The following is a 16434-nucleotide window of genomic DNA, read 5'->3' as shown; positions in this document are numbered from 1 at the left end:
GTCCCAGCTTATGCATCCTGGCTGCTTTGGGGGTTCCGGGACAAGGAAAATCCCTTTCTCTGTGGTTTGATGTTCACTTCTGTAAAATGAGGCCAGACATTTTTGCCCATCAGCTGGGGAAGGTGTATGGCCTCTGCGACCCACCCCTTGATGTGCTTTGCCTTCATCCCCCACAGCCCTAAAGCATCCCCCCTTTCTTCTAGCTGGAGGATCAGAAATAATTTGCTACCTAGCAAATCTGTCAGACCCGGTTCCCCATCCCCTCGGCGTGCCACGGAGCCGCGCTCACCCCCTGCCACCTTCCCTTTGCAGACCTGGACGAGTGCTCGGAGGGCAACGGCGGCTGCCAGCAGACCTGCGTCAACATGATGGGCAGCTACGAGTGCTTCTGCCGGGAGGGCTTCTTCCTCAGCGACAACCAGCACACCTGCATCCAGCGCCCCGAAGGTTAGTCCGCTGCGTCTCCCCACCCCGGGGCACCCTCCATGCCATGCGTTTATGGGGCTGGTCTGTCCCCCATCACCCCTGGCCACCCCGCATCGTGCCTGCCTTTGGGTACTGGTGCTGGTTCATGACCCTTCTTGGTGTTGCAAATTTAAAAGCAAATTTATTCTGAGCACGTTGGGAGAGGATGCTGTGGGGCCGATAAACATCTCTGTAACAAAACCCTCGCAGGCTCCTTAATCAAGCACAATAATACTGAATGGAGGACATTAATCCTGTATCCAGAGCGTTTTATTAAATAAAAGGTACCCGGAGATCCTCACGCCACCCTGCAAGACTCATCTTCTCCTGCCAGGTCTTGCGCAGCACCGAGCCCTTCCTCTCGATATCAGCTCTAAATTGCTGCCGTCTGGAGCAATGCCTTAGCCAAAATAGGAGGAAATGAGAGATTTTTGCGTCTCTGCTGATTTTTATCTCCCCTGCTTTGCAAAGCCAGCTGAGTGGTTTTGCTTTCCTCCTTCCCCCTTCCCAGCTGCGTCTGTCTCTCCAGCTCCCCAGGGAATCTCGCCCAGCTCAGGAGGGCTCAGCATCTCCTGCGTCCACATCCCCTGTGTGCCCGGGAGGGACGAGCTGGCTGCTCCATCCCCCAGTGACATGGTGTGTGGCCCCAACTGGGGACAGGGATGTAGGTGCTGGGTTTTGAGCTGGTTTCTGAGTTGAATGGCTGCAGTGTTGTCGGCCCAGGGATGCCTGTGTCGTTTCTGCACCCTGAGACTGATTTTTGTAGCTGCTACATGGTCCTTGAGCTCCTGCTCAGAAGCGGCTGCTGAGAACAAGGGTGGGGAAGGGTTGCAGCTGGTCCCTGGGCTGCAAGCCTGGAAAAAGCAGAGCACTGAGGACTATTTGGGGTCTGATGTTAAAGCCTGTTCTGACTTTACTCCTAGCTCCTTGGGCACTGCCAAGGCAGAATCATTCGCATTAGAGAGCTAAACCTCAATGTTACGGCTGCTTTCTTCCTTGTGGGGTCCTTGCCAGCTCCTTGTCTCTCTTCTCCTACCCTGGCAGGAGGCTTTCTCCTTCCCTTTTGCTCTTTCTCTTTTCTCAATCTCCCTCTTGCTTTCTTCTCTACCTCTCCTGATGCAGAGAGGATGAAATGCGGGGTTGGGAGACCTGGGAGATGGATCCTAGGGCCCCTCTCTGCAGCACCATGATCCTCTCCTTCACACTGGCCAGTCCCTCCCAGTAAGGAGAGGCTAAGGGTTGGAGGTCACTGGGGTATTGCTGCCTTTAAACCCCATCACCCTCAGCCCGGTGATGAGCCACCAAAAGCAAAAGGGGCGAGCAGGGTCCTCACACAGCGCTGGTGCCAGCGGAGATGATGATGTTGCAGGGAGAGGAAGGATAAAGGGGGTTCAAGGGCTCCCATCCCAGGCGGTGGCCGTAGGCACCGAGGGGTTGCTGTGTCCCAGCATTGTGTAGCGGAGGAGGATGCCGTGCCCGGGTGGAATCGCCTGGGGAGCGTTAGGAAAACAGCGTGTGGCCATCCTGGCCTGGAGGGGAGCCAGGACACACGGACACCAGAGCTTGCGTCTCTGCCGGGGGATCTCTGCAGACGGCCGGCCGTCAGGATCTGGTTTCTCTGGAAGGTTGCATCTCCAGAGGAGCAGCGGCACGACAGGGTAGGGTCAGCCTTGGAGGTCTCTGTGTCCGCTGTGGTACCCAGGATGCAGCGGAGATGCTGTCGGCTAGTAAAGAGCAGCAATAAAAAAGAGGGAGAGAGAAAAGCCGCTGTTCAGAGGAGAGGCTGAGAGCACTTGGCTGTCCCCGTGTCCCTGGGGCATCGAGCGCCCCGGGGGTCATAGGGCAGGGCTGGGTGGAGTGTGGGATCTCAAAGCAACATCCCGGGGCCTGGGGCAGGCTGGAGGGAGCCAGAAGTTGGAGCGGGGCTCCCTGCAGGTTGGGGGTTCCCAGCCCTGGCACAGAAGCCAGGGAAGGGAGGGCTGCTGTGGTTGGAGACGGGAGGCTCTAATTACAGAGGGCTCGCCTGCCACTGCAATTACAGATGATCGCCCTGTCCTGGAGCAGAGCCAGGCAGGATCTGCCAGGCAGGTGATGGGGAGCAGCGTGAGACACCCACAGACCCCAGCCTGTGATTTTTAACCCTTCCTGTGCATGCTTGATGCATGTCAGCATCCTCCTTTGAGGTGCCCTGACCCCATAAAGACCTTCCCTCACCCTCCTGCCCCAGGCTCTTGGCAGCCCACGGGCTTGCAGCTCTGCCTGGTCCCCCATCCTGACACCAGCATCGCTCACCCCATGGTGGGCTCAGCACCGAGTGCCTGGAAAGGAGCCCACCCCCTCCCTCTGCCAGAAAAAGGCCCTGAGCAGGCAGTTGTATCTCCCGGAGGGCCATCTCCCGCTTGCTGTGGGTTTTGTTAAATGGCTCATAAACTCCCATCAGTGTCCCATTCGGCATCTGCTGAACCCAGCTTTCTGCAGCTGGGTGTCCCTGTGTCCCAGGAGAGGCTGGGGCGGGAGGGGGCTGCAGACAGGTCAGTGAGGGTGAAACGGCAGCTCTGATACTGAGCTGTCAATGCATCCTGTAGCTTACAGGCACAGCCCTGGGGCTCATCCTGGCAGAGCAGCTCCAGGGCTGTCTCCCCTCAGCCTCCTCTGCCCCTCAAAAACCCTTTCTTGCTCTGCTGAAAAATGCCACAACTGCCTGCCCAGGAGTCTGGAATCACAGCCCTGCTCACCCCGCCTTTGTCTTCCAAAAAGAAGCAGCATCACTTTACCCCGTCAGCGCTCGGAAAGGCTGGTGGGCAGCCGCAGCTTCTGTGCCTGCTGCTTGCCCCAGGGGGTGGGAGCAGGGTCTCACCCAAGGTGGTGGGAGGGAATCAAAAGTTCAGGGCTCCAGGGTGGTTTTGTCCACCTTCCTGAGCAGCTCTGTGCCAGGAGGTGCTGCCCTTCGAGGCATTGCTTGGGGTTATCATGTCCCCCCTATGGTTCTTGCATGCAGGGTTTTCCCCTTGTTGACCCCATCTCCCCATCGCCACCCCACCCCAGACATCCTTCTGCTACCGCGGGCCAGTTCTGGCAAGTTTTTGGAGCTTCTTTTTGTTTCCTTCTCTCTTTTAGAAGGAATGAACTGCATGAACAAGAACCATGGCTGTGCCCACATCTGCCGGGAGACCCCCAAGGGGGGCATCGCCTGCGAGTGCCGCCCCGGCTTCGAGCTCACCAAGAACCAGCGTGACTGCAAACGTAAGGATGGCCCCAGGGATGGGGATACAGCCTCCCGGGGACCCCTACTCTTGTCCCAGTGGTACAGACCCCTCCTGGCCCTGCTGCAAAGCCCTGACCCCCTGGTCCTACTTGATTTATCAGGCCTGAAGCCCTCTGGCTTCATTTTCCTCTGGCATGCCTGGCTCTGCCTCCACTGCCCTTGCAGACGATGCTCCTGGCATTCCCCTCTGCCATGCCCGCACAGGACAGCGTGCCCTTACGCTGAGTGGGCTAAAATGGCAGTTAAAGAGGGTCCCAGAGGCACAGCATCCCCTGCCCCGCTGTTTTGCTTTCCCGATGGGTATCTGAACAGGGAGAGTGTGATCGGCACAGGAGGAGCGCAGGAATCCCCTCCCAAGGGGACGTGGTGCTCTCAGCCTGTCTGATCTCCTGCCAGCACCTCGCTGGCACTGCCAGAGTTATTAAATAGATATGTATGTGTTTATGCAATTATTTTTATTTTGTTTCTCATTTGCTGTCTGCAGCGAACATGTGAAATCGCTGATGAAGTGGAGTTTTAATCCTATGAGCCTATTATCCCTCCAAGCTAAATGAACAGTACGCCTTGCCCCCCGGGGAGGGCTGGCAGGGATTCCCAGGAGCACCTGAGTCACTCCAGAGCTCGGGAGAACCCCACCCTTCCCCTGCAACACCAGATCCAGGGTCAGGGGCAACCAGCCCACCAGTCTCCTTTCCTCGGGCTCCGCCGGTGGCATTTAGCAGATATGCAAAGGGAAGACAGGAGAAACCACATAACAGTTTGCACCTGCCCAAATCCCTCAGGGAAAGTCAAAGGGCTTTAGAAATTATCCAGGAGGGACGGATCTCTTCGAGTCTATGTTCGAGGTTTTTCCACGCTGGCTTTACGCTACCTCTTGGGGCTGCCGGGCAGGGAGGAGCGGGGCTGGGGCCCGGGGTGATGGCCGGTGCTTTGCCTCCCGCAGTGACCTGCAACTACGGGAACGGGGGCTGCCAGCACACCTGCGACGACACCGACCAGGGGCCCAAGTGCGGCTGCCACGTCAAGTTTTTGCTGCACTCCGACGGGGTGACGTGCATAGGTAGGTGCAAGCCACCGCCTGGCCGCGGAGGCATGGGTTGGGGTGCAGGATGGCTCGTCTTCCTCCCTGGGCAATCTGCTCTTGGCCTGATGAAGAGGGGGTTTTTTTTCAAGCTTTGGGGATGCGGCGTCCTCTTTTGCTGAGATCGGAGAAACTCGGTGCGCGTGTGAGGGATGCCGTGGGTCCCCGCGAGGCTCAGGGATATGTCGCCACTTGATTGTGGGGAGCAAAAGTAGCCGAGGAAATGCTTGAGGGGACATCTGGGGACAAGTTGGATGTGCTGTGGTACGGGCGGGAACCCCTGGAGGGAGCGGGGTGAGGATGTCCCTACGCCAGAGATCGTCACTGTCACCGGCAGCGTTCGGGGAGGGACGTGGAGGGGACAGATGTAGCCGCGGCGATCCGTTCCGACTTGGCACTGCAGGGCCTCGTCTCAGGAACAATTGTCCTGCAAAAAGAAAAAAAACACCCAAACCCCAACAACCACCCCCAAAATTGTCCTTTTCCTCTGTGTGTTTTCAAATTGTAAAACATCAAACAGAGATAGAAGTTTTACTGGTTTCATATGCTTGTGCTGTTTAACAGCTGATTTGATTTAAAAAAATGTTACATTCGGGGAGTGATTAAGTCCACAAATTGCTCTAGACATTTGAGTTCTTATTGCAAAATAAAAAAGAAAAAGGAATTGAAAGCCAGAGAGAGGTTTTGGCTCCCCATATTCCCGCTGTGCCTAAACAGAAAACCCTCTGCGCTTTCCAAAGACGGCTCCGTCCTCGGGGCGAGCGGCGGAGGAGCCCCCTGCATCCCCGGCTGCTCCCCGCCGGCTCAAGGGACGCTCAGGGCTGAGCCGCCAGCAAAGCCCTCCTGCCAGTCGGCTCAGCTGCCGGCTACCTTAATGTCACCGCTGTCACCCAGCCCACTTCCAGAATTAATCCCAGTCCCTCCTGGCTGCTGGCAGGCGCTCGCGGCCCCTTGTCCCCATCACCCTCGTGTTCGCTCCTGCGGGTGTTGCATCCCGTCCCACCCGCCGAGGACCATCCCGTGGGGTTATTGCTGTGCCCGGGGTGGGGAGCGCTCCTCCGACGGGGACTTTGGGACCCGGGGGTGCGTCGGCTCGTGCGTTCCTCCCGGTCGGACGTCCCTGCGCGTGTGCTGTCTGTGTCGGTGCGAGGACTCGGGGAGGTTTGGCACCAAAATGGTGCTCCTGACCCGCTGGGTGCAAGGAGTGGGAGAGCAGCTCTCCAAAGCATCTCGTGATGCGGGGGGATGTTCGAGAGGGGTCTCCTTGCCAAAGGGCCTCAGCACCTGGACCCCTGGTATCACAGGTGTGAGGGCGGGATTTGGGGGGTTTCCAAAATCGCTCATCCTCAAGGCCTTGGCCAAAATCTCCCCCTTCACCCCCACGCTGTGCACCGTGTCTGCTGGGGCATCATCTCCCGCCGGAGCCGGTACATCCCTGTGAGCTGTCCCCTCGCCCACCCTCCCGAGGAAAATCAAACACCGTGATGGAGGATTTTAGGAGCAGCACCAGTCCAAAACCCACCCCTGCCTTTCGCATCCCTTGCAGGTCTGCAGCCCCCTCTCCGCAGGAAGGGGTCCCCCCGGCTCCCGCATCCCCCGGGGAATTCCCGGCCCCCCAGCCCCACCGCGGGAACACTGCGGGATTGTGCTCCGGCCGCTGGGAGCCGGCGGCCGCCCCGCAGGGATGCCCGGCCGGCAGATTTACAGCCGAGGTACCTGCTCGGATATTTATAACCACCCTTTCTTGTTTTACAACCAGGGCTCAGCAAACAGCCCTCCCCCCTCCCCGGTGCTCCCTCCGCCGCCCCTTCCCCATTTCCTCTGAAATATTTCATCATTTCAAGGGGAATAAAGTTTCCAGAGAGGGGAAACGCAAACTCGCTCCCCGGGCCATGGGCTTTGAAATTGTACGCGGTGCGTTTGATGGGCTGCCGGGACAGGCCCCTGGTCCAGGTTCCCTTCAGATCACACCACGCGGCAGGAAGCACGATCAGCCCCTTTGAATGACAGTTTCATTAGGCCACGGCCGGTGTTTTTCATTTTTCCGCTTTTTATTGCTGCTTTTAAAAATGCAGATAATGAATAACATGCCTCTGAGCAAAGCAGGGCCAGCCCTAATGGCTCCCAACATGTCTGCAGGCTTGAGGGGGAGGGGGAGCCGGGAGGCTAGGCCGATGACCTTATATATTTATATTTATGCTCAAAAAGCAGCCTTTTATGTTTTTTTTTTTAAAAAAAAGCACATAAAATCACCCTCCAGCAGCCCAGGATGCAGCACCCATGGGGAAATGCAAACCGGGCTGTCGCCGTGGGTGCAGCTTTTGGCTTTCTGGGAAGATCTGCACGCCAGGGCATCGTTGCAGCTCCCTCCCGCCAATATTTGGGGTGCAGCAGGGCCATCATCATTCCTCCACTTGCAGCAAGCACCGGCGGAGTGGGAGGCAGTGGGTGGGGAGGAAATATGATTAGATGGAGAAGGGAACTAAACCCAGCTCAAGTTTTACGGCCGATTTCCTGACCTGCGCCCTGGCAGTTTGCAGCAGCGCCACTGATGTTCCCCAGCTTTGCAAAGGCGGCGGTGCCGGGAGCGGTGCTGGGAGCGGGGGCTGTGCCAGACCCCGCTGCCGGGTCAGTGCTGGGGACACTGGAGCAAAGGCACCACAGGGCAGGAGGGCTCTGGGAAGGGTGAAGCATGGCACAGGGACACGGGGCGGGTGGCCGTAGGCATGCCATGGACTTTCCTGTACACACATTGACCTCCCTGAGGAGGACGCAGGCCCTGCAGATGCCCAGCACCCCGTGTCCCCACTGCTGAATCCTTGCCCTCAGCCTCAGCCTCCTCGGATGGCTCAGGCACAGCCAGGAGCTCTGTTTGCCCTCTTTTCCCTTTCCACCATCCTCCCCTCCGCATGGACCCGGCGTCGTTTCTCATTAAGCGGGGATGTGCTTGTCTCTGCTCGTCCCGTGGGTCCATGAGGTGGCTCCATGTGCCCCGAGCACCCCAGCTCCGCACTTGCCTGGGACCTCCCCGGCTTCAGTCCAGCACTGCCACAGGGCTCTGTCCCCACATGGGAGCAAAAAGAAGTGCTGGGGTGCCTCATCCCCTCCCCAAAATGACCGGGATGAAGGAGGGACATCTCCCAGCCATGGATGGCTGGTGCCTGGCAGAGTTTCCTCTGCAGGGCAAAACTCAAGCTCATTTTTTAAGGCAACCCCCAGAAGTGATCCCTGTGTTTGGTAGCACTGATTTTGGGGTCTGTGGCTTTTCCCAGGCTGCTCTCAGCCTCTTCTTGGCCATTTGTGTCCCCCCCACTGGGCTCCCACATGCTCCCTCGGGTGCTCAGCACCCTGGGGCTGCACCGTGCCTTGCCGGGGCTCTCTGCACCCTGGTGCACCGATGCATGGGTGAGGCTGAGTAGCCCAGTTGCACCCAAAATTTGGGCTCACCACCGGCTTGGCCAGCTTCACTGCTAAATCTAAGTGGTGCAACTGCTGCCGGCGGGACATGGTTGCCCTCCCGAAGCCCACGGCCTCACAGTGTCCGTATGGCTCCTCTCCTGCACATGCTGGTTTTGCTCCAGCAAGGACAAGGACCTCATTCCCCAGACTAACGGGCTGCACTAACGCTCCTTGTAACGCGCTTCCTCCCTCTCGCTTGGGGCTCTGGCCAGCACGAGGCCGAGCGTGAAACTGGAGGGGGTTTGGAGAGGCTGTGGGGCACGGGATGCTTCGGACAGGGTGATGGAGGAGTTGATGGCATTGGGCCCAAACATTGGGTTTTGTCTTTTTTGGGAGGTGGGGGGAGAAAAAAACCCAAAGGGACAATTTCCACCAGGCTGGAAAGGCAGTGGAGTCGAACCCATTGATGTGTGACGCCAACCGAGCTCCTTGCTGGACACTGTTTCTAAATCACTTTTTTATAATGTTAAACAGGGGAGAGACACTTCCAGCAACACGTTATCCTTGAGACGTTTTCTAATGGTAAATATTTTTGTTCTCTCTATCTCTATGAAGGGGTCTAACCGTAGACGGTCTCTCATCTCGAGATCATAACCGGGCTCGGGGGGCTGAGCTGTCACGCTAACCGCATGCCTCACTAACCCTGTCCCCTCCTGCTGCTTTTAAAACCCGCAGAGCAAGCCTGGGCTCGGGCTGCAAGCGGGCTTTGCTTTTGGGGGACAGAGAAAGGAACCCTCCCCTGGCTGCACTTGCATGAGGTGGGGCTCTTGCGTTGCTTTGGTCAATCCAGCCTGGCGCAGGGGGTGATAATCCGCTTTCCAGTGGCTGCGGTAGTGGTTATCCCCCTCAGCCGCCACCAAGCAAGCCCGAGAGGAGCTCGCGGTGATCTGCTGGCGGCTGTGTGGTGGGGTGGGGGGTGCCCATGCCCGTCTCTGTGGCTGTGCGCTCCCAAAGTTACCCCTTCCCGGAGCCCACCTGCTCGCGGACGGTCCCTTCTGCGGATGCGGGGACATTCGGGGTGTCCCAGGGTTTGGCCCAGCAAAGCTGCTATCCACGCTCAGGGGCACCCAGCCCGGAGCTGCAGCACGCTGTAGAGCTGCAGCGACCCTTTGTCGGGCTGGGCACCTTGGCTGCTTCCCCGAGGATTTCTTTGCAAACCCCGTCGGGTGTCTAAGCCGTTCATGAAGGTAAGGCGATGCCTCTGCTCTGCAACAAGGAAACCGAGGCAGTCTGAAGGTGCAGCGACTTGCTGCGGTGGGGAATCTTGTTCCTGGATGTGCTGGGTGCATGCAAACTCCTGGCACATCCAGGAGGAGCTGCGGGTGCGTGGCTCACCCATGGCAGGGAACACCGACCGCGGCTTTTGGGGGGCTCTGCAGAGCCTTTCCCACAGGGGTGGGAGAAGGGAGACCCCCCCAGCTCCGCGCCGTCACCGTGCTCCAGCCAACCTGGCTGTAATCCCTCCGATTACTGTGCAATTATCTCCTTAGGCTTGTGGGATTGCAATCCCGCTGCAATTGCTGCTTCCCGGCAGGTGGAGGCGAAGCCGGAGCGTGTGCGGGCAGGGCGCTGCGGGGGCACGGGCAGGGGCTCGGGCAGGCCGGCGCGGCGAAGGGTGCCGAGCAGGGCGAGGATTTCCATGGCACGGTGGTTGGAAAGCAAGACTGGAGCTGGGATAGAGGAGGGTGGGAAGAAGAGTGTGTGTGTGTGCGCGCAAGCTGCTTTGTCTTCTCCCTCCCCGAGCGATGGAGGCCCTCGCCAAAGCCCTGTGTGGTTGGGTGAGTCACGCCGGCTCGCGCCAGGCTGGGAGCAGCCCCCGGGCTGTCGGCACCGCCGAACAATGCCGCTCTCCCGCAGCCCCGCTCCAGCGCCTGGCCCTCCGCCGCCCAACCTCCGCTGCCCCGCAGGTACCCCGGCAGCCCCCTCCAAGCTTTGTGCAAGCCTAGGACATGGCGTCCCGCCTTTGCAAAGGGGTTTGCGGTGGTGCTGGCTCAGCTCCCACCCCCTGCACGCCACGGGCACCGGCCGCATCCTGCATGGGATGGTGGGTAGGGCTTGCTTTATGTCTCAGCCAAAATTCCCAAAGGTGCAAAGGGGCCAGGAGGGGAGATGGGTGCCGCAGCGCTGGAGGAGGCTGTGAGCATGGTGAAGCGTGCCCAGGTCGCTCTGGAGAGCCCCGTCCTCCCCGGTGCAGCCACTTCTCCGGCTCCTCGGTCCTGCTGAAAGCAGAGCCCACGCCGAGCCCATCAGCTCATCTCAGTGGCGACCCTGTTAAATCAGTCCTCCCTGAGCTGCTTCTGCATCAGCTGCTGGAACAAAGGCTGGTGTTAATTAATTCATCGGGCTTCCAGAAAGTTTCCCTTCCCTTCGGCACGGTGTCACCCACACCGCGCTCTTCGCCCCGGCGCCGCGAGGGAGAACGGCCCTGGCGTGGCCGGGCTGCATGTGGCGCGAGGACCTGGCTGGAGGAACAGTATCTGCAGAAATCCCTCCCTTGCCGTTAAGTTTTGTAATTGTGCTGGCTATTAATTTCATAAAACGGTCCCTTTTGTTCTCTTATTATGGGACATCATAAAAATAGCAGCGGCAAGACGAGCACAGAGTGATCCCAGCTCCCTTGCCCTGCGGCAAATGGTTGGATGGTTCAGTCATTCCCACCCCATGCGGCACTCACAAAGAGCGGGAGAACCTGGGATTTGCTCTTTCCAAGGAATTTCTTCAAGGCATTTTCATCTTGGGTTCCTTGAAGCCCAAATGCCTCATTTATCCAAGCAACCAGCCTTCTGAAAGGAATATTTTATTATCCTTTGTGAACAATTTAATGCACTTCAAACCATTCTTCTGGTGGTTAGGACCGAAATTGAGGATTGATCTCACAGGGAAGCTGTCAAGCTGAAAATGCTTCATTTAAATTAGTGTCCCTTCTAGTCCTACCAGCAACAGCTGACTTTGATAATACTGAAATAATTAGCATTTTTTTTAAAATTGGATTTTTTTTCCACTGATGCTGCCTGCCTCTGTGTGTGTGTTCTAATTATACGAAGCGTCTCCCAAATTAGCCCATGACACTGGACCTGCCGGCGTGCCTGAGCAGCGGGAGATGGTCAGGGACCAGGGGCACGGGGTCACCCGTGGCTTTGCGGCTTAGTGGCAGCGAGGGGGCTGGGACGCCCCCACCGTCCCGCCGGGGCACCGGGGCTGCACACCTGCATCCCCGAGGAGCCACAGCCTGGGCACCCCCGGTGAGACCCGGCTCTGGCTGAGTTTTGCCCAAGCAACTGCTTTGACTTTGTCACTTGGAAATTCGATTCCTCCTCGTTGGAGCTGCCAAAGCTGGACTCCACCAGACGCTGGTTTTGGGGGACGTGCAGCCTTGATGCCAGCGTGGGGGATCAGCACAGTGGGATTAATCCCACAGAGCCTCTTTTCCCTTCGTCAGCTGAAAAGCCGACGTGTTTCGGGAGTAAAGAGCCTTCACTGAACCACCTCCGCTTTTCCCAGTGCCCCAAGCATCGGCTGTTTCGCAAAAGGCAGTGTCTCTGCCTGCACATCCCTGCCTGTGTCCTTGACCCCATCATCCCCGGGCTGGCCAGGCTCCGCTTTGCTCCCTGCCTGCAATCAATAAAGCATCCTCTAACGAGGGGACTAGTCTGTCCCCACTCCCCTCTCTACCTTACATGCAGATACCCAGTATATAAGAGCAGGTTGTTGGAAAGCAGAAGGGTTGCGCAGGGGTTTGGATGGTGAACTGGGAAATCTGGGTGCTTTTCCCTGCCTTAGCACTGCCTGTAACCTGGGGTGAATCACACATGTCCTTATTTCACCTCCAAAACCCCTGGGGAGGAGCACTTGGGTGCGTGGCGGGGCGATGGGAAAGGCAACGAGCACCGGGCCGTCCGCGGAGGCGGGAGATGCTGCGGGATCACCAGACACCAACGCCTTACCCCCACCAGCCCCCATGTTCTGTATCCAGGGTGTTTATAATGTGGGGGCTCCGTGACCTCGTTACGGTTGCATGAAAAGCCCAGGGTGGCTTCAGTGGGCTCTGCGGGGAGGTTTGCACCCACTGCCTCTCCCAGGCTGCAGCGTGGGGATATCGGGGTGGTGTAGGGACAGCTGGGTGGTGTGACCCCCTCCAGCCTTTTAAACACCAGTCCCTCACCCCGGCCGCTCTCTCCCTTCTCCATGCAGAGACGTGTGCTGTGAACAACGGGGGCTGCGACAGCAAGTGTCACGACGCGGCCACGGGCGTGCACTGCAGCTGCCCCATGGGCTTCATGCTCCAGCCCGACAGGAAGACGTGCAAAGGTACGTGGGTGCAAGTGGGGCTGGCGCGTTCGCTGCTCACCCTTGGGTGGCTCAGACCCCCCCTTGTGTCCTCCGTGCGCTTCTAGCTCTGCTCGACGTTGCCTGCAGCGCTCGCTTGCTTGGTGTTTGCATCCGTGGGGTGGGGATGGGGATCACCCCCAGACACGGGATTGCTAAATGCACCGTGGTCAGCCCCACTCCTCTGGGAAGCCTACGGGGAGGAGGAAAGGGGGGGTCAGGTCAAGGTGGGGGCAGTGCCATGGCACTTGTGTGTCTGGAGGGTGGTGTCCTGCCTCACTCCACCCCGCTGCCTCAGTTTCCCCACGGGCAGAGACTGGGTGTGCAGGAAATCCACACCCGCTCTGGGAATTTGAGATGCGTGAGTCCCTCTGTGGTCACTGTCCAGCCGGGTCCCAGCACCATGTCCCGCTTTGGGGAGGACACCACGCACCCCTGCACGCTCCCATCCACCTGCCTCTGCAAGGCAGAGCAGCCCAGACTGGTTACCGCAGCCACCCCACATCTGTCCCCCCGGGCAAGGGGACACCGTGACCCCGGAGCTGGCCGGCGCCTGCGTTTTCTCTTTCGGCAGCTCCGGGAACTTGACCCTGGTTGAAAGGAAAGCCCATCCCGCTGCGCGCTGCCTGTCTACCTGCTGACTGCTTCCAGAAACCCCCTGCCCCCTGTTATTTTATCAGAGCATATCCTCCCCCCGTCTCCAATTCTGCAGTTTCCAGGAACGTGCAATAACCCAGAGCCACGTCCCCTGTGTCTGGGGGTTTTATTACGGCTGTGGGCTGGTTTACAGCTCGCTCCCTCGCAGTCGTAAAAAGAAAGCCCCAGCCCCAGCGAGGCAGAGCTGCCACCCCGGCGCTGGGGGATGGAGGGATGGGAAAGGCGGCTGCCTCTTCCTGGTCTCCTTCCATTTTATAGGTTGTTTCCTAGCAGTAAATTTTGTGATTAGTGGAAAAGGGAAAAAAAATAACCAACCAAAAAACCAAGTCCCAGCCTCTTTCCAGGTCGTTGGGGCTCTTCGCAGTTATTGTGCATCATCATTTTTAGCTTTGTTTATGGCAGGAAGGAGATGGCAAGCAAGAGGTGAGGGTTGAAAAGTGTTCATTTTGTTGAGCGGCTGTTTTTGAAGGAGGGGGTTCCCCTCCTGGCTTGGTCTTCCTTCCTGCTGCTCCTGGTCCCCAAAAGTCACCCCCAGCCCAAACCTGTGTCTCTGCACGCTCTGGGCTGGTGCTTCCCCCCAGATGCAAGGCTCTTTTGGAGACCCTGGCTCTTGGCTCTGCTCTGGGGGACGCTCAGACCTGCAGAAATTAGTTTTGCACAACTTCCAAGGGGAGCTGAGCCCAGGAGCCCTGGCCTTCCCCAGCGTCCCCAGTGCCGTGCGTTGGCTCCCTGAATGCACCCAGATAAAACCAGCAGCCACATTCCCCTGGTGACCATCGGAACCCAAAGGGTTTCCTCCGTTTGCTGGCTCCTGGGGGGGACAGGGTCCGCAGGGGAGGACGCCGCTCTCCCAGCCGAGCATCCCAGCTGGGGTGTGACGCGTGCCCGCTGTCCCCACCAGACATCGACGAGTGCCGGCTCAACAACGGCGGCTGCGACCACATCTGCAGGAACACGGTGGGCAGCTTCGAGTGCAGCTGCAAGAAGGGCTACAAGCTGCTCATCAACGAGAGGAACTGCCAAGGTAAGGGGCAGTGGGACCCCAGCACCCTGCCCTGCCCGGGGACATCACCTCTCCCTGCCCTCCTGTGTTTCTCAGCCCTCCCACGGCTGCTGCTGGAGGAGTGCTGGCCCGGTTACTCATTCCTCTTTGCTTTCCTCTGGACCATGCACATCCTTCGGGGGATTAGCATTGGATTTGGGTTCTGGTCTGGGGCTTAGCGCTTTGATCTGCAGAGCTGGGCTGCCGTCCCAGCCCCACTCCCGTGCTGGGGATTTCTGGGCTCTTCTTGCAGCAGAGTTAAAGCCAGCAATTAGGCAGATGCCAGGTGAAACCCTCTGGCCTTACTCAGGGCTGGGATGATAGTCACGATGTTCCCTGCAGCCCTGTGGGCTGGGACGCAGCTCTGCCTGGGTGCGGGGAGCATCCTCACCAGCAGCCCTGGCAGCGCGCACACCCCAAGCCTGGGGCTGTCAGCTCTGCTCTGGAGCACCCATGCCAGGGGACCAGGGACCCCGGCAGCACCCCATGTGTCCTGGGAGGGCACCCGGAGCTCAGCACCCACCCTGACACCTCTGGGCTTCTCCGCTTCATTGCACAAAGATTTGCTTGCGACCCCGCAGCATCATGACCGTAGTTCGCTGCTAAAGCACACGCATTGGCACACCGGCTGCTTCCTCCCATCTCGAGAGGCCGCCGTTTTCCTGGGACGAGGGGTGGGATGAGCAGCGGGACGTGTCCTGCCTTGCCTCTCCCCCTCTGTCAGCTGCCCCATGGCAAGGGCTGGATCGTGTCCTGCTCAGGGATGTGCTGTTTTTGCAAGCCATCAAGTCAAAACGAGGATTTCAGTGGCTTTTGCAGAAGGATTTCTCCTTCCCCCATCTGTTGGAGGGCAGGAGGGGAGGGGGAAGATGCGTCCTGTTTGCTCCAGAGGGAGCTGGCTGCTCTGCGCTGCTTTTCCTACCTCTTTCTCCCTGCCCTAACATCCTCCTGCACATCCCTCATAAACCCAGCAGGTTTAAATGACCTGGCAGGTTGCTGGGCCATTCTGGGGGGAGCACGGTGCTCTGCCCCCCCAGCCTGCAGCCAAGACCAGCATGGAGGGTGTGCATGAGCCCCAGTGTTGATTCCCGAAAGCGCATGGCCGGGGAAGGAGGGGGCTGGCACGGTCCAACGCTTTCATCTCCGTCCAGGTTCTGCAGTCTTGGGAGTTTGACGTGAGCGCAGCAATTAATTTAATGAAGCCAATGAAATGATGCTCCAACCCGCCGGGTTGGGTTCACCCGCCCAGCTGGGACGTCCCTGCCCCGGCAAGGTGCCCTGGGGGGGTGAGCAGACATCGCTGGCACCATCCCCAGGGCAGGACGTGTCTGTGCAGCATCCCTCGCTCTCTGGCATGGGGCAGAGCCCTGGTCGGGCAGCAGCCGGGGGCTCTCGCAGCCACCCCATGCCAAGGACATGGTGATGGCCCCGTTAGGGCTGTTTGAGGTGCAAAGGGGTTGCAGGAGCTTGGGGCGGCGTGGGGATGCTGGTGCAGTGGGCTGCTGTTTCCACGTAGCAGCAGCTGGAATGGGCAAGGAGGGAGCTTGGTGGCAGGCAGGGTGGGAGCACAGGGGCCCAGAGCATCCCAGGGCTGGATCCCCAGAGCAATCTGGTGCTGGGTCCCAGAGCATCCCAGTGCTGGACCCCTGGAGCAACCCAGTGCTGGACCCCTGGAGCAACCCAGTGCAGCGCCCAGCTTACTGGAGCAACTGGAGCAGAAGGGGACAGCCCTTGTGCCTGGGGCTCTCCCTCGGTTGTGCCAGCCCTCACCTCTCCCCCTTGCCTTTCCTTCAGACATCGACGAATGCTCCTTCGACCGGACCTGCGACCACCTCTGCATCAACACCCCCGGCAGCTTCCAGTGCCTCTGCAACAAGGGCTACACACTGTACGGGCTCACCCACTGTGGAGGTAGGGCGGGCTGGATGCTGGCAGCAGGATCCCATCACCCCACTGGGTTTGGGTCCCAGGGAGGCACACGGGGCATCCAGGGAAGCGGCAGCCCCATGGCACGGTTGCTGCGGGACCCCTGGGGATACCGCTCACCCCAAGGGCTCACAGAGAGGGTTGGTTCCCTGCACACCCCGAGCTGGGGCCAGGCAGGGAGGGGGCTCACAGCCAGACGCTGGTGTCTGCAAC

General features: G+C 59.1%; 1 protein-coding gene across 1 annotated transcript in view; it reads left to right on the top strand.

Moving 5' to 3' along the window:
* Nucleotides 1-16434, top strand: part of SCUBE3 (signal peptide, CUB domain and EGF like domain containing 3) — a 39438-nt gene that overhangs the window by 14027 nt on the left and 8977 nt on the right. The window contains exons 4-10 of the mRNA XM_064472061.1: nt 313-447; nt 3583-3708; nt 4674-4790; nt 8745-8792; nt 12462-12578; nt 14155-14277; nt 16090-16206. Coding sequence (XP_064328131.1) covers nt 313-447; nt 3583-3708; nt 4674-4790; nt 8745-8792; nt 12462-12578; nt 14155-14277; nt 16090-16206 — 783 coding nt within the window. The remainder of the gene's footprint in view (nt 1-312; nt 448-3582; nt 3709-4673; nt 4791-8744; nt 8793-12461; nt 12579-14154; nt 14278-16089; nt 16207-16434) is intronic.

Source organism: Phalacrocorax carbo, chromosome 23 (genome assembly GCF_963921805.1).
Source record: "Phalacrocorax carbo chromosome 23, bPhaCar2.1, whole genome shotgun sequence".
In the NCBI taxonomy this organism is placed as follows: Eukaryota; Metazoa; Chordata; class Aves; order Suliformes; family Phalacrocoracidae; genus Phalacrocorax; species Phalacrocorax carbo.
Note: the sequence above shows the minus strand (reverse complement) of the source record. Positions and strands in the feature narration are given on the sequence as shown.